The sequence below is a fragment of the Martes martes genome (assembly GCF_963455335.1).
Source record: "Martes martes genome assembly, chromosome: 8".
In the NCBI taxonomy this organism is placed as follows: Eukaryota; Metazoa; Chordata; class Mammalia; order Carnivora; family Mustelidae; genus Martes; species Martes martes.
Window position 1 is genome coordinate 77,415,338 of NC_137895.1, and position 22,536 is coordinate 77,437,873.

The window sequence follows — 22,536 nt, forward strand, 5'->3', positions numbered from 1 at the left end:
GGGTTGAAATCTCTAACTCCTGTGTTGTTCAAGGGTTAACTCAGCATCTCATACTGTTTTTACCACGTTCAGAATTTTTAAATAGTCTCAAGTTGACCCTGTTATTATCTGATGCTTTATGAACACATTTATTTATGCCACTAGTTTCAGTTCTGATCTTGTATTATGACACAAAAATATATCATGATAAGAACAAAAATGAATGTTAACTTCAATCACACACAGAAATGTATTCCACAGTCACTATTTTGATGTGAACTAGCTAGATTTTTTGGTCTCTTCTACCAAAGGAATCTTATTTCACTATAGCTTAAATTTAGGTCACCTTGAAAAATGTGTATGATTATAGATTATAATACTAATTCATGATAAATGACCAGGGATTCATGGAAAAGAATATATAAATGATGAGATTTCAAGTTCTTATAAGAGAAGATTTAAAAATTATCGTCATGTTAAAAGCACCAACTTATTCTATATGAACATGTACAAAATAAAAATTATTTATTCAAAAATTTCTTTGAATTTCTTCAAAGTTTCCCTAAATTTCTTCCTGATTTTATGATTCTTAATCAAATGCATGAGACAACATGAAAAAAATTACACTTGAATTGCTGCGAAGTATTATCTTTGCATGGGGTGGGGGGAAAAATGATCTCTTTCTCCTTTTTCACTTCTCCAATCATCATTTCTGAGTTTTGGAATATAGCATTTCAGTATCAGATCTGTTAGCATTTGATTTAACAATCAGTAGCTCTCAGATTCCCTGTTCATCTTGGAAGTAGGGATGACTCAGAGCTAGGTTGGAACGCTGCCTCCTCTCACTGGAAACACCCGCAGGCATACTCTAGTTTCATTATTGCTAGGAATTGGCCCAAGGAATACAGCAAGTTAGTTTTGTTTTTTTTTTTAATCTGGTTTCATGAACATATGACAGAGTTTTGAAGCAAAAAATAGTTTTTGCACTGAAATTACCCAACCAAATACTACTTAAAAGTATTTTATAATGCTATGGTCATTGGCCTGGAGATGAGTAAAGGTTATGTATTGTCTTTCCCTTGTCTGTGGGTTGGCAAATCATATGCTCAGGTCCAGTCTGAATCAAAGGTGACAGGGCTGGTGTTGGCCCCAACCTGCAGGACAGCTAGAAGTTGGACTTGCCCAACAAGAAGGAAGACAGTGGCCTGCCTTTCAGCTTTTCCTTGTGTTGCTAGTCAGCATGCAACTTTCACTAGCCAGAGATTAAAAGAAAATTATCATCAGTGAAAAACATAAGGATATGTCCAAGCTCATGATGCAAGGTGTTAATCTGTCTCATTTGCCAAAGACATTTAAATGTTGCTAGGTCTGTTTTGCTGAAATATTTGGGCATATTTTAAACTTACTCCACATGCTTTTTTTCTCCCCTCAGCTAATTAATTCAATCTAATTAGGCTCCATGTTCCTTGCTCACCTAAACTTTTCCAAGATATCACAATTTTCTTAATATATAGAATAACCTTTTATAATCGAGGTTGAAATCATAGGGTTTGGCTCAAGAGCTGTCCCTGATTTATCACACACAACATTTTCAGATGGGAAGAGTCTATGAGGTTCACCTGGGCGTGTCCATTCCCTCGGTGTTGGATTTCTGTAATATTTTTCTCCTGGTACTTCACTATTTTGGAAGTGCTGAAGGTTGCATTTTCTCATGTAAAAGATTTTCCTAAGTTCCCTTTTGGCCTACTTCATTACTTGGCCTCACTTCACATGTTCTCATTTTTTAAACTTGTTATTCTCTGTGGACAAGGCTTTTGACATCCCTTTTCCCTGTAAGAATCAAAAGGTTATGCATTCTGGAATTACTCATACCATCATCTGCTCATGTTCTTTACTTTTGCAACGAGAGTTGCATGGATGGACCAAGAACATTGTATAACTATTTTTATTTATTTTTTCTTTTCAAGTAATGGCAAGCCTCATTTTCCTCATACCTCAAGAGGATATTTTTTAGATTCCATCTCTTTACTCGTTTTTCAAAATGTTCTCATTGCCATTATGTTTAATGTGAAACAATAACTGTCAAGTCCTAGCTATAAGTCATAGCTTTTTCAATAACTAAAAAAAGGTAGAATAGATCAATGCTGTCCAGGATTATTTGAATAAATTCTATAAAATTCTGCTTTACCTGGTCTATGCAATTCACAAGAATATGTTCACACTGTTAACATTAAATGATTTCTTAATTATTCAGGAATTTACTTGGCAAAAGATAGGCCAGAGGGGAGGAGGAAATTTGGAGCATTATGGTAAATGTTACTTTATTACATATCAGCATGTATAAAATATGAAACATGGTAGCTTATTTTTAAAAAATATTTTATTTATTTATTTGACAGAGAGAGAGATCACAAGTAGGCAGAGCAGCAGGTAGAGAGAGAGGGGGGAAGCAGGCTCCCCGCTGAGCAGAGAGCCCCACGTGGGGCTCGATCCTAGGACCCTGAGATCATGACCTGAGCCAAAGGCAGAGACTCAACCCACTGAGCCACCCAGGCGCCCCTGGCATCTTATTTTTAAGCAAATTTAAAAGCATATCAAATATCTGGCAAGCCACTCCAGGATCCTCACTCATTATTGAACTGCTCTAATAAAATCTCATCTTTCAACTAGAAAGAAGATTCGGAAGGTTCTTAGTAGCCTCTATTATTAGCCTTTGCTAATTCTTCAATTAGCACCAGGGACATAAAGGACAAAATCTGGAGCCTTTTTCATGCTTTTTAACTGATACCTTTGGTGCCGTACAGAAGTACACAGCTTCCTGGAAACAATGCTCAGCTGGCAGCAATGAATCATTAATGATTCATTTAGGAAGCTCAGCTTAACCATATGGAAGTAGCTTCAGGATAATGATAGTAAGTGGTGGGTATCCAGGTGATAGGGTTTCTTTGCATCCCTAAGTTTCTGAAGATGGTGAAGGAAGCTAAGGAAGGAGGGCTTGGAGGAACCCCTTACTGCATGTTTTCTGGAAGGTCTGGCATGCTACATACCTTAAGGAGTCAAATGGAAGAAGGCGTAGTTTTGATCTAAACTGTATATTCACGGTAAATAAGATACTGTTATTTCACTCCTTTCGTTCATGATCTTTTCCTTTAATTCTCCTTTCCAGGTGGCCAAATGATCACATTCCCATTCCCATTCCCAGTGGCAAAATACCTGTGGAATTATAAGATGGATGGTGTGGTGATTGAACCTGGAGTCAGACTGCCCAGTAACAGAATCCTGGCGTCCTCACCCGGTAGGAGGCCTTGAAGGGAGGTTCAAGTTCTAAGAGGGAGGTGTCCTAGGGCGAGCACCTGGGCTTTTCCCCATCTTCGCTGTCAGTCATCATCCCGCCTGGCTACACTCACCTGATTTCTTGATCGCGATTGGGAAGCCTGGCTCTGTAGATGCCTCAGTGATTTTCTAAGGTCGCAGCCACTTAGCTGGTGATTTTGTGGTTAGCTGATTTGAGAGAACGGAAGTGCATGTATTTCAAACACATTTATTGAAGATCCACTGGATGCGGGGCGATGAGAATTCAGCGGAAACCCGACGGACAAAAATCTTGCTCTCCTTGAGCTTACATTCTGGTGGAGTTAAAAGTTGTTTCTCAACATCTGCGCTGTGCCCGTTATCAGCTCTGCCTGAAGCCTGGGCCCTGACAAGCTGGCCTCGGCTCTCCGTGGACACAATTTGAAAGAATATAAATGGCAGAGCCACGAATGAGGCGGGGGTGGGGGTGAACGCGTGGGTGGGGGTGGGGGGGGTCACTTAAGGTGGCGTCTATTAGCGTCAATACGGCGGAGTCAGGGGACCCAGCTAGAGCCTGAAAACTTCAAGCCAAACAAACTCTGGGCTCGCCATCCCCCACCTTTCTCCTTCCCTCCGACAGCCACGGCCACGGCCGCCGGAAAGCCGTCCCAGGGGTAGCCCGGGGAAGGCAGGGGGCTTGGAGAAAGCGGACTCGGATTCGCTCCCCCTTCTCCCCCTCCAGACTATGGGCTTTGCCCTGGAGCGCTTCGCCGAAGCGGTGGACCCGGATTTCAAGTGCAGGCTGTGCGGCCAGGTGCTGGAGGAGCCCCTGTGCACGCCGTGCGGGCACGTCTTCTGCGCCAGCTGCCTGCTGCCCTGGGTGGCGCGGCGGCGCCGGTGCCCGCTGCAGTGCCAGCCCCTGGCGCCGGGCAAGCTGTGCCGGGTGCTGCCTCTGCGCGGCCTCATCCAGAAGCTGCGCATCCAGTGCGACTACCGCGCCCGCGGCTGCGGCCGCTCGGTCCGGCTCCACGAGCTGGCGGCGCACGTCGAGCGCTGCGCCTTCCGCCCTGCCCGCCGCCGCCGGCCGGACTGCGTCTCGGAGCCGGACGGCCGCCGCGGCGTGGACGTGCCCGCGCGGGGGGGCTGCGGAACGGCGCCTGGGCCCGGCCGGGGCGGGGGCGCGCGCGGGGGGCCGCCGGGCGTCCGCGGCGGGAGCGGGCGGGGGCCGCGGCAGCTAGTCCTCGCCTGGAGTCGGCGCGACAAGGCGCTGCGGGCGCAGCTCTGGGCGCTGCGGGCGCAGCTCTGGGCGCTGCGGGACGAGGCGCAGCTCACGGCCCGCAGGTACCAGGAGAAGTTCTCCCAGTACATGGCTCACGTCCGCAACTTCGCCAGAGACCTGGGCGGCGGCCACGGCGGGGTAAGCGCAGAGGGATCGGGCACCCGGGGAACGACTGGGGTGGAGAGAGGACCGCTTCTTTCTGGTACTTCGGGATTCCTTTAGAGGTGACACCCTTCCTTACTGTGGGGTGGGAGGCGTCCACCCGCCTTGACCAAACGACGTACACTGTTGGTACTTTTCGGGTGCATTAGTGTTGCAAATTTCCACTTACATTAGGGTCGGAACGAATTAAATTCAATTCTAACTTTTCAGTGGAGAAAGAAGAATGAGGAAATCTCATTTTCCCACCCCGACCTTGCTCCCCCATCTTTCACTCTCCTGCCCTACCCTACCATATATGTGTGTGTATGTGTGTGTGTATGTATGTGTGTGTGTATGTGTGTATGTGTATGTGTGTGTATATATATATATATATATATATATATATATATATAAAATATGCCTTTGGCCTTTGCCTAAAGCCAATCAGAAAAGGAAAGCCAGGAAGTGAGGACTTCCCCGACCCTGCCTCCCCTCCGCCCCTGCCCCAGCATCGCTGCCGCCTCCTCAGTCACACACCTTTAGCTCTGAATGACTTAGTTTTCCTGCCAAACTACCCATATTGGCCACCTTCCATTCCGTGCAGAGACTATCAGGGATGCGAGAAACCAGGAAAACCGGGGAGAGATTAGGAGACGGGATTTCTTAGACCTGCAGAGTTTTCGTTACCCTGACATTCCCTAAAGAATCCTTAGCTGCCTCTGGAATCTCTTCATTGGTGGAGTGTGTGTGTGTGTGTGTGTGTGTTGTGTTGTGCTGGAGGGGTGGTTTGGGGAACCAAATCCGAGAGCAGCCCCATCCATCCCATCTGCGGTCAGACTAGCCCTGAGAGCCCCTGGGCAGCGGCTGTTTCCCTTCTTTGTCGAAGCTGCTGGCCCCGAACTGTGCTGGTGGACTGCCCGCTTTCAGACTGAATAAACAAGCCTCTTTGCAGCACCCCCTGTGAAGAGGCTTGTTTATAAAGCTGTTACTTCTCTTCTGGAGGACTTCTGCGCAGTGTTTGACATTGTTGGTCGCTGCCATGGTGAGCAGGGATTTAGCAGAACTTGCACTCCATTCAAGGAGCTGTTTTCATTCTTCAGCGTCCAGGGGAGGAGCAACACACGATGATTCCCGTTTGGGACTGCTTTGCCCTGCCTCCAACCCAGGCATCAAGTTTGGAAGCTTCTGTCCTTGAACCTAAAAAAATGACAACTTAACTGTGAGGGGCTAAAATGTTTCTACTTTGTTAAAGGGAGGCACAATGCTTATTAAAAGGCTGGAGGCCGTCCCTGATTCTCTCTGTATCCTGTTTAGAGCCAGGTAAATTTACAAAATGGGATGACCCAGAGAGAAGTGCAGAAATGCACTCTGCATTACCAGGTCACGTTTCAAGGTTGTAGGGAAGCCATGGTTGATGGAAAGGAGCAGCAACTGGAATTATATGAGGGTATGAGGGAAGTCCATGCAACAAGTCAAGCCATGATTCTGAGAAGTGAGGAACAACTGCCCATGTTTTGTAGATTGTCAGAAGGCTTCTCCGTGCTCCTCAGAAATGTTTTCCCACTACCAGTAGGGGCTGCTGCATACACTGCTTGGGAAAAGCTCCTGGGAAGAGGTGGTGATGATGCTTAATGAAATTTTACCATGAATTGCCAAATGTAGTTTCCTAGGACAGTTAATAATACCCATAGCCTTACCTAAAATAAACCTTGAATGAATAAACCTTACCTAGTCTGGCACGATTTCATTTTGTATTTAAATTGGTCTTTATTAGTAAACAGGTTGTAGATATAATTCCTATTTGTTTTGCTATTTCCTATTTGTTTTGCTATTATCTGGCTGCCGGGAGAAGAAATCCACACTATTTTACTTAACACAAATCCTTTCTTTGTAAAATTCTGTGGGAATTATACAAAACCAAAATAAGAATACTATTGAAAATTAGGATTACTGTAATTTAGATCCTGTATTACAATAACAATCCAAATATTACTGTTGAAAGAATTTTATCAATAACTCACTATTACTTCAATCCCTCAAGACTTTCTGAAGTGAAATTTTTACATAAAATAATTCTGAGATTTTTTATTTTACTCTATTGTAAAAAAAAAAAAAAAAGTAAAGATAGATACCTGGAGGGTTACCAGAAATCTGTTTTAAATTACAATGAAGCCAGGATTAGATGCTATATTAGGATAAAAGATAGATAGATGTGTGAAAATATAAAAGCTTTAGACATTTTTGAAAATAATTTTTCTCACAAGCACTTTTTTAAAAAATATTTTTTCAAAATAAATTTAGGAAGAAATTAACCTTCTTCCAAATTCAACATCCTTAATTTTAAGGTTTTCTTCTTTTCAAATGTTAATTTATTGACAGTTTATTTTTAAAAAAGCTTTGTGGTAGCTTTTATTTTTTCTTTTCTTTTTTTCCTTTTCCTTTCCTGTCCTTTTCTTTCTTACCTAGTTATTTTATCCCTTTTCTTTTAGGATGGAGAACATAAGCCATTCACCATTGTGTTAGAAAGAGAAAATGACACATTGGGATTCAATATTATAGGAGGCCGACCAAATCAGGTAATCTACCTTATTCATGCCTAATTCACTCTTTGCTTATAAAATAATAGAAAACCACTTTCATTTGTAGATTTTGAATGAGGATAGCAAGTGATTTAATCTTTAAAATCATGGTTATGATAAAATATCAGATCCCTTAATGCAAATGTTCCAGTATATAACTACATTTTTCTGACAAAATGAAACAAAAAAATCCAACAACTAATGAACTAGACTACCCTTTACTACTTTAGGGAAAAAAGAGAGTATGTTTCATATTTTATTTACATTGGATAGCCCCAATGGTAAACTTCTTAAACCTATTTCACAATAATGTGTATAGGCGATTTCTACTTGATAATATTAGGTAACTGGATTGCCTGATTATACCTTCTACTTACTAAGTCGACTTGTCAGTTTTCAGAGGCTATCACAGACCAGGCAGTTTATAATGCATGTTGATTGATGGAATGAACAGTTAAAATAAGTTGAAATAAGGGATCCTTGTTTTCACAGTTCTATAAGAAATGCCATGTTAAAGGAAGATAGTTGATTTGAAATGCTGTTGGCTCTCCAATCCAATCTTTTACTTAATTGAATGAATAATATTGTCTACATTGCTGCCAGTTGTTTTCAAAATACGTGAGTTATAAACTTAAACCAGACTCTGTAGTCACAAAGTTCTTTTATATCCTTCAAATACTACATCAACTTAATTTTCACCATAACTAGAAAAAGGTGGTAAAGTTTAAAAAAAAAAAATCATGTTCTTTAATTTTCTTAATAAACTGCCATGAAATTCTCACATCCTGCTTTGCATATGTGGCCCAAGGAAACTGGGTTAGAGTTGTTGGCCATATGCTATGTTTAGGTCAGGATGGCAATGACATATTTCTCCTCTACTGTTTAGTATTTTGAAAACCTAGCAACTAATGACTGCTATGCTTCTGTTTCTAGAACAGTCCCCATTATAATGAAAAGATAGAAGTCTTTTCATCATATCTTTTTTGGTTTTTTTTTTTCCCTTAGGGAATGTTTTTATAAAATGCCACTTAGGTGTTTGACATTTAGATGACACTGGACATTTTTAAGAGACTCTTCAAATTCATGTTAAGGAAGGCTAATTAAGGGGAAATAATTTCATTTAAACTGCTATGAAGTAAAATGACATTTAAAATTATTATTATGGTATGTTGGGCATTTTACCTAGATAGGTTTTGCAACATAATTGTTTTCCTGTGACTGGCTGAAGTGTCCTATTTATATTATATTCTTATATGATTGAGGTTTAACTAATCATTAGGCTCATTGCACCTGGAAATGTGTAACGATTAGCTTTGAAAGGGTTCTCTTGCAGTTAGTGTTGATCTTTTGGGATTTTACACTTGAGCAAGCTCCTAGTCTCCTTGTGAATATAGTCAGAGCTTTATTTCCAGATCTGACACATCCTGAGGCTAAATTATATTTTCAAAACTATGGCCACATCTCAAGGCAAATATACAGTGAGGCTGGATATGCTTTTTGTTTCCTTGTAACCCTTTTTAATTGCTACATCTCTTGAGAAGTAAGCTGCTTAATAATACTTTGAAGACAGTCAATATCACCTTGTACATACCCTTTTTTCATAGTTTTTTAATGTATACTCAAAAGCATGAAGTGAATGGATAATCTTGTCAGAGATGCTGGACTCATTCATTAAAGCTGCCATCTTGATTAATGACCATTTGGTATTAAGTAAGTTAAAATTCAGCGCCAAATCCCCAGCTAAGAGAGAGAGTTGCATGTTTAGGGAGGATTGGCAATGTTACATTTACTAAATTGTCCTTTATCCAACTAAAATTTTGTCTACATTTTCTTACTGCTAATGGTTTTGTTTTTGTTAATGTTTTATTTTATTTGCTTTTGCTAATGTTTTATTTTTGATAGAATAATAAGGAAGAAACATCAGCAGAAGGAATTTATGTTTCGAAAATTTTGGAAAATGGACCTGCCGATAGAGCAGATGGCCTGGAGATTCATGACAAAATTATTGAGGTAAGACTATAATATAACACCAATCTGAGCCATGGAAGAAATATTTGGACATTTTAAATTTCCAAACTTACTGTTTTACCTTGGTGTGGCACTTATTAGAGTATGTATCTAACCAGAGTATAATATATCTGTCTAGAGTGTACATCCAAGCTATATCAATTACTAGATCTTAAGATAAAAGAATACATCACCTGAAGTTTCCAAATGTTCCCAATTACTCTCCCCATAAGCTATGAAGATAGTTGTGTTATTATTAAGGGATTAATTTTGTATTACATTTCAAAAGATGATAAATCTCTGCTAAAGAACATTTTTGATGAGGGAATATTTCTGTCTTTGAACTTGTGGATTAGCATATTACATGGAGAGTTTGGAATTTCTTCATTTAATATGGTTTTCTTAGTTTACCATTTCTTAGCTTAATATGCTTTTCATGTTCATGTATTTTTAAAAAAAAGGATTTTTTTTTTCCTATTGGTGAGAACTCGTCATTTTCTGTATTGTGCATTATAGCTATGTTGTTGAGGGAGTTGACAAAGTAAATATATGTAAATTAGCAAAATTTGGGCTGTGATAATGGAATTTTAGGTTGCTGCCATTTACCACCAAAGTGCTTTTGAAATTTTAACTGGTCGAAATAGTATTATTTGGTGTTACTGAAAATGATTAGATTACTTTTAACAGTGATATTATTTCCAGTATATTAGTAAAGGTGCAAGTAGGAGTTTGGAAGGTTTCTTGGACTCCATTCTTGGAAATACTTGTTTATTCTAGATTATATAATAACTAGTGCCGTCTTTCTGAATATCTACATAAAATAGCTGGATGGAGATTGTTTTTTCCTATTAAACTTGGAATAAAATTTTAGATATTCATTCACTTTCTGTGCATTAAAAAAAGTTGAATTTTGGGACACGGGTGGCTCAGACAGTTAAGCATCTGCCTTCAGCTCAGGTCATGATCCCTGGGTCCTTGGGGTCAATTCCCTCATTGGACTCCTTGCTCAGCAAGGAGCCTGTTTCTGTCTCTGCCTGACACTCCCCTGCTTGTGCGCTCTCTCTCTCTCTCTCTCTCTTTCTCTGACAAATAATATCTTTTAAAAAGTAAAAAAATAAAAGAGTTGAATTTTGAATAATTTGACCTTGGATAAGAGTAAAGGATGCAGAAGAGCCAATAGTGTTTTTGTTTCAGAAAAAAAGCTCTTAACATCAAGAAATTAGCTGACTATGGACTTTGGGGAAGGGAGAGAAGGTGACCTTTGGCTGAGAAGCTGGGTTTTATCTGAAGAGGTCTCTTGTATTAAGATTTTCTCCTTCTAGTTGTGTAGCCAAGAAAGTACAGATCTACTTTCACTGATGCTATCCAGTTTGTCTTGACAATTTGCCCAGTGGAAATATTTACATGATGCAGTTCGTGTAGTCAGAAATTTTCTATTTCTACTTGTGTTTGTGCAATATGATTTAAAGGGCCACATAATTTAAACAACAAAAATTATCCTCATTACTTTCTGCCTTATCTCTAAAGCATTTTGATCTTTCCAGTTGAATGGAAAATGAATGCCTGCGTTTGATACTCTTAGAAAGGCAGATGGAACTGAATACGTATATTCAGTTAACACACACACATATACACACACAGAAACATGTAATGGGGATTTAAAAAACAGTTTATCCTAGCTAGGCAATAATGTTGTGTATGCTTCATTACTGTTGTATTAAAGAGGAAGAAGAAGAATTTGTTTTTTATATTGTGATATAGCACTTTATTAAAAATGCATTTTTTTAAATGTGAAGAGATAATTTGACAAAAACTGTGGTTGATAAATCAAGTGTATCTAGACAGCTAGCTAATATTGTTACTAATATATGTCAAAATAATCTTATTTAAATCATTTAGAGAGTGAAGACTAACCATGTAAAACTAAATTATAATTTATAATTAGCTGCAGTATTATTATTATTTTACTTTGATGTGCATATATTATCAGTTAATGATGAGCTTGAAATTTGCCTCAATGATACAAATTTATCAGTGTATCTTTTATGCCAGGGTGCATTGTAATAGGCATATTTTTATTATACTTCTCTAATGGATTCATGTGAACACATTTGCAGTAAAAAATGAGTTAGATGATATACATATTTTTGGAATGTTGTCTGTTAAATAGCATGAGATATTTAAAAAGGAATCTTATTAGAAGTCTCTCATACTCAGTTGTTCAGTGATGCCATCAGCTTTTAAAGTGAATGTTTGTGTGACCATACACACACACACACACACACACACACACACACACACAAGTAGGTTGCTGGTTCTTGTGCGTACATATGTGTAAAAGATCCTATGTTTAACAATTAGTTTAGAAATACTTGATTCCTGTCAGTTATTTTAGTTCCTCTGCCATTATGGTATCAGTCAACTTTATACATTTTTTAGTAATAGGAAACTAATATGAAATATATGATTAACTTAAAATGTGCAGAGACAAATAGATCTTTAAAAGAGTAATTTAGTTTCCATTTTTTGTGCTCAGTGATTTGTTTATTGAACTAATTTAATGAGATTTTTTTTTCAATTTTTGAATTTGCAATGGCTATGCTGGTTTATGCCTTGTGCAACAAATATATTTGTTAGCAGTATAAAGTACACAGTAGTTCATATATTATGAAACTATCCATATGAGCTAATTGCCGTAATCTGACACATTACTAAATGCTATGAGTCCTGTAATATGTGACTGGAATAAACAAGAGAAACTGTTAGACAATTCTTTTTTTTTTTTCCCACTTACGGTCAAGATATACTAAAAATATTTTGTCTAGTGAATTGCTAAAAGCACACATTACAACAGTTTTATGAATTTTTATAAAATAACAAAATTTTCTTAAATCATTCATTTGGTGGAGAAAGTAGATATATTAAAGGTCTGGTTCTGTAGATAATTTAAGAGATTTTACGAATTCTAATAAAAAATTAGATTTATTTACCAAAGTTTAACAAAACCCAACCCTCTAAAAGTATTATTTTTATTTATTTTTTCAAAAGATTTTATTTATTTATTTGACAGAGATCACAAGCAGGCAGAGAGAGAGAGTGGAGGAAGCAGGCTCCTTGCCGAGCAGAGAGCCCGATGCGGGGCTCGATCCCAGGACCCTGAGATCATGACCTGAGCTGAAGGCAGAGGCTTAACCCACTGAGCCACCCAGGCGCCCCTGAAAGTATTATTTTTAAAATAGTCTGCATTCCACTGAAGCTGATCAAATTCAAGAATCATAAAAGAAAAAAAATCATAGTTATAGTGTAAATCCATGTCATAGTTTTCACATAATACAAGGAAAATTAATTTTTGGAGTCAGTCTGCTTGAGCAAAATTATGTTTAGTAGTTTCTAGATGTTTACACATCCATATTTGTTAAAATATTTTTGGTGTACATTCAGAAAAGAAATCCATTGTGTTATTACAGTTACAGTATTAGGTGTTCAGAGTATCCCTGGAGACCAAAAAGGCAGAAGGCATTGTTAAAGGCATTTTGAAACATGGCAAAAGTTCACACAGACCAGGAATTCACCAGAGTATACATCCAAATAAAAGCATCTTTTGCATGGTGTTTTACATCCTTTCAAGACTCAAAGGAACCGCAGAAGAGTCTTGATACCATCAGAGGCTTGTGCACCATTCTGGAAGAGGACAGTAGCATTACTATGATTATCATCATGCTGAGATGCCCATAGGGTATGTGGGAGTTGAGAATCAAAGTTCACTGCTGCTGCCAGCAGTTATTCCTCTGTTTTATTCCTGTGATGCTGATAGCAAGCAGTACAACCTTAACCCCAGAGTGGGAAAGTGAATAGAAGGGTGGAGAGTCATTCATGGCTCTTTGTTCCCAATCTCCTCCCCACCCTTCCCCCCAGATCCTAGCCAGGGTTGGGAGACAGGAAAGTCCACTCTTCTCCTAGCTTCTGGAGACCAGGGAGTAGGGGTAGAGGTCTGTGAAGTCTGTGGGAAGAACAGTTTGGAGCAGAAAGCAGTTTTCTGTAGTTTATATATTAAAGTCTTCTATTTATTTAGTCTGAAATCCATACTGACGTGCAGTATACAGGGCATTTTCACTTACTTTAGAAACAGTTCCCACATCGGACAATGTCAATGTAGAACATTCTGCAAAGTGCTGACTGTAGTACTGGCTGAAGGAACTTTACAAATGCAGTGTCTCAACAAGAACTTAACTATTCCCACCTGCCACCCACATGAGCTTTTAGTTCTGGAGTGGTGTATCTTTAGCATTCTTCATCACCGTGCTGCTAAAGTAAAAATCTTTGATGGTTATCATGTTTATTTGCCTACGTCTCTCCACAGTTCATTTATAGGTGTTAACACAGGAAATGTAAATGCAGATCAGAGCTAAACATTTAGGAATGCTGTTGAATCGGATCTACAGTATGCTACCCCTGCGTGTGCTTGAGGCATGGTGTACCTTACTATCTCATAAAGCAGCCGTGCTAATTTGTGCACGCTTAGGAAGCATTTGCAAGTTTTGTAGGTCACTTGTAAATCTGGTGGGCAATTAGGATTTTGACAAATTGCTGTTTAATCTGAAGATGTCGCTGAACTCTTCAATAACAGATTATTATCATCCCACATTTTTAAAGTGTTTTTTAGCCGTCCCAATAACATTGATTGATTATCTGAAAGAATTAGGAAAGAATTGAAAGCGGTCATGTCAATGCAAGTAACAAGTAATTGTAAAGCAATCATGTTAGTGCAAGTAAGGCATTTGTCATCATGATTAAATGCTACATAAACTGACTGCAGTTTTAATAGGATATAGTTATCATTATATAATTGTATGTTTTAACGTATCTTTAAAAGTATGTTGGTGCAGTGGGAAGAGCATGAGTCCTGGAATCAAGGAAATCTGGCTGGAATTCCTGTCCTGTCTCTTGAAATAAGTGTGACCTTGAGCAAGCTGGTTGTACCTCAGTTTCTAGGCCATTTATGTTTACTGTGTACAGAAAGTGCCTGACACAGGGCAGATTCTTAGAACCCGCTCTCATAAGCCTGATGTATTTCTCAGCTTACACAAGTAGATTGTTCTCCAGAACCCGGAGACAATGGGGGCAGGGCTGTTGTTCTTTCTTGGAGAATTTAAGTCACTCTCCTCACATTTTAGTCATTCCCAGTCTATAGATATCAGCATTTAGATGGGTAAATGTAAGAAGTTTGAACTCCTGTATTTTCACATATTTATAAGGACACTTGGATGCAAGAGGGCCTGTGGGGAAGACTTCCTAACTCTGCCCTTACGATTTAATCATTCACCAAATATTTATTAATTGCCTAATATGTGCCAGGCAGCATCTCTGTGTTATGCAAATAAAGAGCAATAAGAACCATTCTCTGCCTACAAGTATCTTGTGGCATATGGGTCCCATTTTCTGCCTGTACAAGGCAAAGCAGGCTTTCATGGGAAGCTGTTCCTTCAGTTGTTACAAACTTAAATGGACATCACCACCATATCTTAGTGGAATGACACTGTGGGCTTATCCTAGTTTTCCTGCTCTCCCTGGAGTAGTTCAATTCATTTTAAGAAATCATGGTGTCAGGTTAGTAAAGTAATAGAATCTGAATGTAAGTCTGCATTGTGGTTTCAGGAGGAGGTGTGAGCTTTGAACTGGGTTCTTGGCCTTGAACTGATGCTAGGTTATCTTGCAAAGATGTTTCAAACTTTAGTCGTCTCAGTTTCTTTCCTGTAACTATGAGAGTAAAAATAGCTAGTCCCTCAGATCTTCAATCTAGATGATCATAGTGTTTTGCCATTCTACTGAATTTCCATTATTAACAAGTATCATTTTATTTTAACTTACCAGGAAAAGGCTGGAAATGTCTTTATGCTATTAAGCTTTGTTTGTTGGCTTTAATGTGTTAAGTGTTATTTTATCTATTTTAAATTTATAAGGTACGAACTTGAGTTTGATTTTTTTTTTTTCTTTTGAGTGCTAAGCTTCTGAATGAGGAAACAGGACCACCACACATGACTGCAGTTTGCGCACTGCACGTGGGGTCCCTATCAGAAGGTCTGGCAGTAGTTCCCATTCTCCTCATTCTGTACTACAGAAAACCTCATCAGAGCACCTATAACATTATTTTTTTAATTAAAGTATATCACATCCATACAATGTTATATTAGTTTCAGGTGTACAGCATAATGATTCAATATTTGTGTATATTGCAAAACGACCGCTACAGTAAATCTACTTGATATCATCACCATATATGGCTACAGAATTTTTTTCTCTTATGAGAACTTTTGAGGTCTGGTCTCTTAGCATCTTTCAAATATGCAATACACTATTTTTATCTATAGTTACCATGCAGTTCATTACATCCCTATGACTTATTTATTTTATAACTAGAAGTTTGTACCTTTTGACTCCCTTCAACCATTTCATTCAATCTCTGGCCACCACCAAACTGTTCTCTGTATCTATGAGCTTGTTTTTGAGAATTATGCAGTATATATCTTGCTCTGTCTTACTCATTTCACTTAGCACAGTGTCCTCAGGGTCCATCCATGTTGTTGCAAATGGCAAGATTTCATTTTTTTCATGGCTGAATGATACAGTATGTGTGTCTATGCGTTATATGCAGGAGTATTACAATTTCTTTATCCATTCTTCCATTGATGGAGACAGGTTCTTTTTATATCTTAGCTACTGTAAATAATGCTGCAATGAAGATTGCATATATGTTTTGAGTTTAGTATTTTTGTTTTCTTCAGATGAATACCCAGAAATGGAATTGCTGGGTCGTATAGTAGTTCTATTTTAATTTTTTGAGGAACCCCCCATACGGTTTTCCATAGTACCTGTAGCACCGATTTACATTCCCACCAGCAGTGCACAAGGGTTCCCCTTTCTCCACAATCACAGCAACTTGTGTTATCTCTTATCTTTTTGGTAACAGGCATTCTAGCAGGTGTGAGATGAGATCTCATTGTAGTTTGGATATGCATTTCCGTGGTGATTAGTGATTTTGAGCATCTTTTCATGTACCTGCTGGTCATTTGTATGTCATCTTAGGAAAATCAAAAAGGCCTATTCTGATCTCCTCCCCATTTTTAACTTAGTTGTTTATGTGTTATTGTTGTTATTGAGTTGTATGAGTTCTTTATATGTTTTGGATATTAACCCCGTACAGATAAATGATTTGCCAATATTTTCTCCCATTCCCTAGGTTGCCTTTTCATTTTGTTGATGGTTTCCTCTGTTGTGCAGAGAGGCTTGTTGGTTTGCTGTAGTTCCACTTGTTTATTTTTGCTTTTGTTGCCATTGCTTTTGCTATCAAATCCAAAAAATTATTGTCAAGACCAAACTCATGGAAATTACTGTGTTTTCTTCTAGGAGTATTATGATTTCAGGTCTTACATTCAAGCTTTTAATCCACTCTCAGTTAATTTTTGTGATTGGTGTTTAAAAAGTAGTCCAATTTCATTCTTTTGCATGTGACTGTCCAGTTTTCCCAACACCATTTATTGAAGAGACTTTTCATCCCTATTAAATATTCTTGGATCATTTCTCTTAAATTAATTGCCCGTATTTGCATGGGTTTATTTCTGGGCTCTCTCTTCTGATCCATTGACCTATTTGTCTGTTCTTATATCCATACTACACTGTTTTGATTACTATAGCTTTGTAATATACTTTGAAATCAGGGAATGTGATGCTGCCAGCTTTGTTCCTCTTTTCAATGTTGCTTTGGCTGTTCAGGGTCTTTTGTCTTTCCATACAAATTGTAGGAGTGATTTTTGTATTTCTGTGAAAAATGCCATTGGAATTGTGATAAAGATTGCATTGAATCTGCAGATTGCTTTATGTAGTGTGGACACTTTTAATAATATTCCTCTAAATCATGGACATAGAATATCTTTCATTTATTTGTATCTTTAATTTTTTTATTAATGTTTTTTAGTTTTCAGTGTATGGGTCTTCTGCTTCCTTGGCTAAGTTTATTCCTAGATATTTTATTCTTTTTGATTTAATTATAAGTGGGATTATTTGCTTAATTTCTTTTTTTCCACAGTTTGTTATTAGTATATAGAAATGCAACAGATTTCTCTGTATTGATTTAATATCCTGCAACTTTACTGCATTCATTCATTAATTCTGACAGTTTTTTGGTGGAGTCTTCAGGGTTTTCTATATATAATATACCATCTGCAAAATAGTGACAGTTGTATTTCTTTCTTTCTAATTTGGATGACTTTAATTCTTTTTCTTGCCTAATTGCTCTGCCTAGGACTTCCAATGCTAAAATTAAAGTTGAATAAAAGTGGCAAAAATGGGTATTCTGTCTTGTTTCTGAGCTTTAGAGGAAAATCTTTCAGCTTTTATCATTGAGTGTGATATAAGCTGTGGGTTGTCATATATGACCTTTATTTGTTGAGGGATGTTTTCTCTGTACCCACTTTGTTGGATTTTTATCATAAATGGTTGTTGAATTTTATCAAATGCTTTTTCTGCATCTGTTGAGATGATCATGATATTTAACCTTCATTTTATTTTATTTTTTAAGATTTTATTTATTTATTTGACAGAGATCATAAGTAGGCAGAGAGGCAGGCAGAGAGAGAAGGAAGCGGACTCCCGCTGAGCAGAGAGCCTGATGCGGGGCTCAATACCAGGACCCTGGGATCATGACCCGAGCTGAAGGCAGAGGCTTTAACCCAATGAACCACGCAGGCACCCCTTTAACCTTCATTTTATAAATGTGGTATATCACATTGTTTGATTTGTGGCTATTGAACTATCTTTGCATTCCTAGAATAAATCCTGTTTATCATGGTGTGTGATTCTTTTAATGTATTATTGTATTCAGTTTGCTAATATTTTGTTAAGGATTTTTTGCATCTATTTTCATCAGAAATGTTGGCCTATAATTGTGTGTGTGTGTGTGTCCCCTTGTTTGGTTTTGGTATGAAGATAATGCTAGCTGTGTAAAATGAATTTGAAAGTGCTTCCTAGTCTTCTGGTTTTTGGCAGAGTTTAAGAAGGATTGGTATTCTTATCTGAATGTTTGGTAGAATTCACCAGTGAAACTGTGGTCCTGGGCTTTTGTTTGTTGGCAGGCTTTTGATTACTGATTCAATCTCCTTACTAGTAATTGGTTTATTCAATTATTCCTTTTCTTCATGATTCAGTCTTGGAAGATTTTGTTTTTAGGAACAAAACATTTCTTTTAGGTTATCTAATTTGTTGGCATATAATTGTTTATGGTAGTCTCATAATCTTTTGTACATTTTTTGTGTCTTATGTAAGGTCCCCTCTTTCTGATTTTATTTATGTGAGTCCTCCCTCTTTTCTTGGTGAGTCTAGTTAAAGTATTTTCAATTTTGTTTATCTTTTCAAAGAATCAGCACTTGGTTTCATTGATCTTTTCTTTTGACTTTTTGGTTCCTATTTCATCTATTTCTGCTCTGATCTTTATTTCCTTCTGTCTACTAATTTCAGGGTTTGTTCTTTTTCTAGTTCTTTGAGATTTTTCTTGTTTCTTGAAGTAGACATTTATCCTATGAACTTCCATCTTAGAACTGCTTTTGCTGCATTTCATAAGTTTTGATGTGTTTATTTACTTTTTCATTTATCTCAGTGTATTTTTTAAATTTCTCCATTGACCTACTGGTTGTTCAGTAGCAAGCTACTTAATCTCTACATATTTTTGAATTTTCCAGTTTTTTTTTTCTTATAATTGATTTATAGTTTCATACAATTTTGGTCAGAAAGATACTTGATGAATTCAGTCTTACTAATTTTTTAAGACTTGTTTTGTGATCTAATACATGATCTATCCTAAAGAATGTTTCGTGTGCACTTAAGAAGAATTTATGTGGTTGCCCTTGGATGAAACATAATATGTATCTATTAAGTCCGTCTTGTCTAATATGTCATTTTAGGCCAATGTTCTCCTATTGATTACTGTCTGAATGATGTATCCATTGCTGTTAGTTGGGTATTATAGTTCCCTATTATTGTATGGCCGTCAATTTCTCTTTTTAGGTCTGTTAATATTTGCTTTATATACTTAATATTTAGATGTGCCTTCATTGGGTGCATAAATATTTATAAATGTTATATGTTCTGTTTGGATTAACCCCTTTATCATTATGTAACAACCTTCTTATCTCATTCTTTTAAAGTCCATTTTGTCTGAGTGTAGCTACATCAGATTTTTAGTTTGGGTTTGGTCTGGTTTCCATTTGCAAGGAATATCTTTTCTAGTCCCTCACTTCAGTCTGTGTGTGTCCTTACATCTGAATTGACTCTCTTATGGCAACATTTCAATAGGTCTTGTTTTGTTTTTAATCCATTCAGCCATTCTTTGTCTTTTGATTGAAAATTTATTTACATTTAAAGTAATATAGATAGGTATATATTTATTGCTATTTTGTTCATTGTTTTCCGGATGTTTTTATAGTTTTTCTGTTCCTTTCTTCCTCTCTTGCTTTTTCTTTTGTGGTTTGATGACTTTCTTTAGTGGTATGCTTATTATCTTTTGTGTATCTTCTATGAGCTTTTGCTTTGTTATTACCATGAAGCTTATATATAACAACTTATGTTTGTAACAGTCTATTTCAAGTTGATAATAACTTAAGCTTCAATGCCTTAAAGCCTGGATGGCTCAGTCAGTTAAGGGACTGCTTCAGCTCAGTTCACGATCCCAGGGTCCCAGGATTAAGCCCTGCATTGGGCTCCCTGCTCAGGGGAGAGCCTGCTTTTCCCTCTCCCTCTGCCTGCCGCTCTGCCTACTTATGCTCTCTTTCTGTCAAATGAATAAATAAAATCTTCTAAAAAAAAATGCACTGAAAAGCTCTACATTTTAACACTCCCGCCATGTTTTATATTTTTAATGTCATATTCCTCATCTTGCTATCTCTGTATTTCTTAAATAATTATAGTAGTTATGGCTGTTTTTACTACTTTTGTCTTTTAATCTTTATACTAGCTATAGAAGTGATTAATCTACTACATTTAATATATATTTACCTTTACCAGTGAGATTTATATTTTTATATGTTTTCTTGTTGCTAATTAGCATCCTTTCTTTTCAGCTTAAAGAAGTCCCTTTAATATTTGTTAGACCAGTTTAGTGACGATGAACTCCTTTCGTTTTTGCTTATCTGGAAAACTAATTTTTCCTTCAATTCTGAAGGGTAATTTTGCTGGGTCATGTGTTCTTGATTGGAGGGTTTTTTTCTCTTAGCACTTTAAATATATTGTTCCACTGCCCTCAGGCCTGCGGTGTTTTTGCTGAAAAATCTGTTCATTTTATGGAGGTTTCCTTATACATAACCAATTTTTTCTGTCACTGCTTTTAAGAGTCTCTTTTTAAATTTTGTAATTTTTTTTTTTTTTTAAAGTAGGCTCCATGCCCAGTGAGGAACCCAGCACATGGCTTGAACTCACAACCCTGAGATCAAGTCCTGAGCTGAGGTTAAGAGCCAGACACTTAACTGACTGAACCACCCAGGTGTCCCAAGATTCTGTCTTTATCTTTACCTTTTGACATTGTAATTACAATATGTCTTGGTGTAGGTCTCTTTTGGTCTCTCTGGACTTCCTGGGTCTAGAAGTCTGTTTTTCTCTCTAGGTTAGGGATGTTTCTAGCCATTATTTCTTCAAATACATTATCTGCCCCTTTCTTTCTCTCTTTTCCTTCGGGGACCCCCATAATATGAATGTTGGTACACTTGATACTATAAGCCTAGTAAGCTATCTTCACTTTTTTTTTTTCTTTTTGCTACTCTGATTAGGGGAGTTCCATCACCTCCTCACTGATCCTCTCTTCTACTTCTTCATCCAGTCTGCTGTTGAACACCTGAGGATTTTTCCGTGCAGTTAATGGTATTCTTCCACTCTGGGACTTCTGTTTGGTCCTTTTTTTTTTTTTTTTTTATTAACATTTTCTTTGTTGAAGTTTTCCTTGTGTTCATTCTTTTCCCAAGTTTGGTGAACATCTTTGTGACCATTACTTTGAACTCTTAATTAGATAAATTTTCCCTGTTGTTTTTTTTTAACCCCCCTGAGATTTTATCTTATTCCTTATTTGGAACATAATTCTCTGTTTCATTTTCCTTGATTCTATTTGTTGGTTTATATGTGTTAGTTGAAACAACCTCCTCTCCCTGTCTTGAAGAGCTGTCTTTGTGTAGGAGATGAAATTTACTGTTTAACCTTGCCCTAGCTCTTGGCTGTCTCTTGAATCTTTGTGATGGTCCAAGTAGACTGTTTTATTTTTAACAGCTCTTAGTAGTTGAGTATGTGCGAAGACCCATCACTGTCCCAAAGGGAAGGATCTCAACACCTAGATTCAGACTGAATAGAAGCCAAGCCCACAGGCAGCAGCTTCTTAGTATGCAAATATATATAGTCATGTGGTACCACAAGTGTAAATCTTCTTGGCCACTGAAACAGGTGATCTAGAGGTGTTCTCTGCTGATAGTTGCAAAAATCAGGGATCCAGGTGAGTGTATAAATTCTTTTCTGGGAGATACTGGTGAGAGTTGGGAGCCAAATGGAGAGTGCAAATATGGCATCCCCTGGCCTATGTTCCCCAAGAGCACCTCCGTAAGGTCTAGATGTGTGCCAATTCTCAATCTGTTCCTAAGGCCAGAGCTCCAGGACATGATAGCCTTTCTCAGAAAGACTGTGCGAGTGTTTCAGTCATCAGCTGTTTGTGCAGTGCCCTGGAAATGGGAGTGGTAATATGCCAAGAACTGCCTTGCCAATTGTTATAGTCCCAAGCAACCCATGAATGGAAGCAGTTCTGGCCTCCAGAGCCAGGCATTCAAGAGTTGGCAGCCACAGAAACTGAGTCACAAAACATAAGAACCAGGGCAGCAGGTGTATGTGGGAGCTTCCCTTCAGGAATGTGGCAAGGGAGACTTTTTTTCATCTGAAAAAAAAAAAAAAAGAGAGAGATAGAAATATGGCACCTGCCAGCTTTAGCGAGGTAGAGGGCCAGGGTGGAAGATGACACCTGTGTGTTAGAGCATACAAATGTCCCCCCCACACACCACCACCACCACCAATCCTCCGATAATGAAAAATGTGGTGCCTGATGACCTTAGTGGGGCAGAGTGGGAACAAGAAGATGGGACCCATCAGACTCTATCCCAGAGAGCATCCCTGCCCACTCCTACCCCTCAGACCAACACATTAAAATTAGCAAAGAAGTCTCTTTTTCATGAAGCCTGGGCACTT

General features: G+C 38.0%; 1 protein-coding gene across 1 annotated transcript in view; it reads left to right on the top strand.

The window, feature by feature from the left end:
• Positions 1–4,015: 4,015 nt before the first annotated feature.
• The window catches only part of PDZRN4 (PDZ domain containing ring finger 4), a gene marked incomplete at its 5' end in the record, with an annotated part of 346,436 nt that continues 327,915 nt past the window's right edge, over positions 4,016–22,536 (top strand). The window contains 3 exons of the mRNA XM_080810035.1: positions 4,016–4,687; positions 7,180–7,266; positions 9,172–9,279. Of these exons, the coding sequence (XP_080666161.1) occupies positions 4,016–4,687; positions 7,180–7,266; positions 9,172–9,279 (867 nt within the window). The remainder of the gene's footprint in view (positions 4,688–7,179; positions 7,267–9,171; positions 9,280–22,536) is intronic.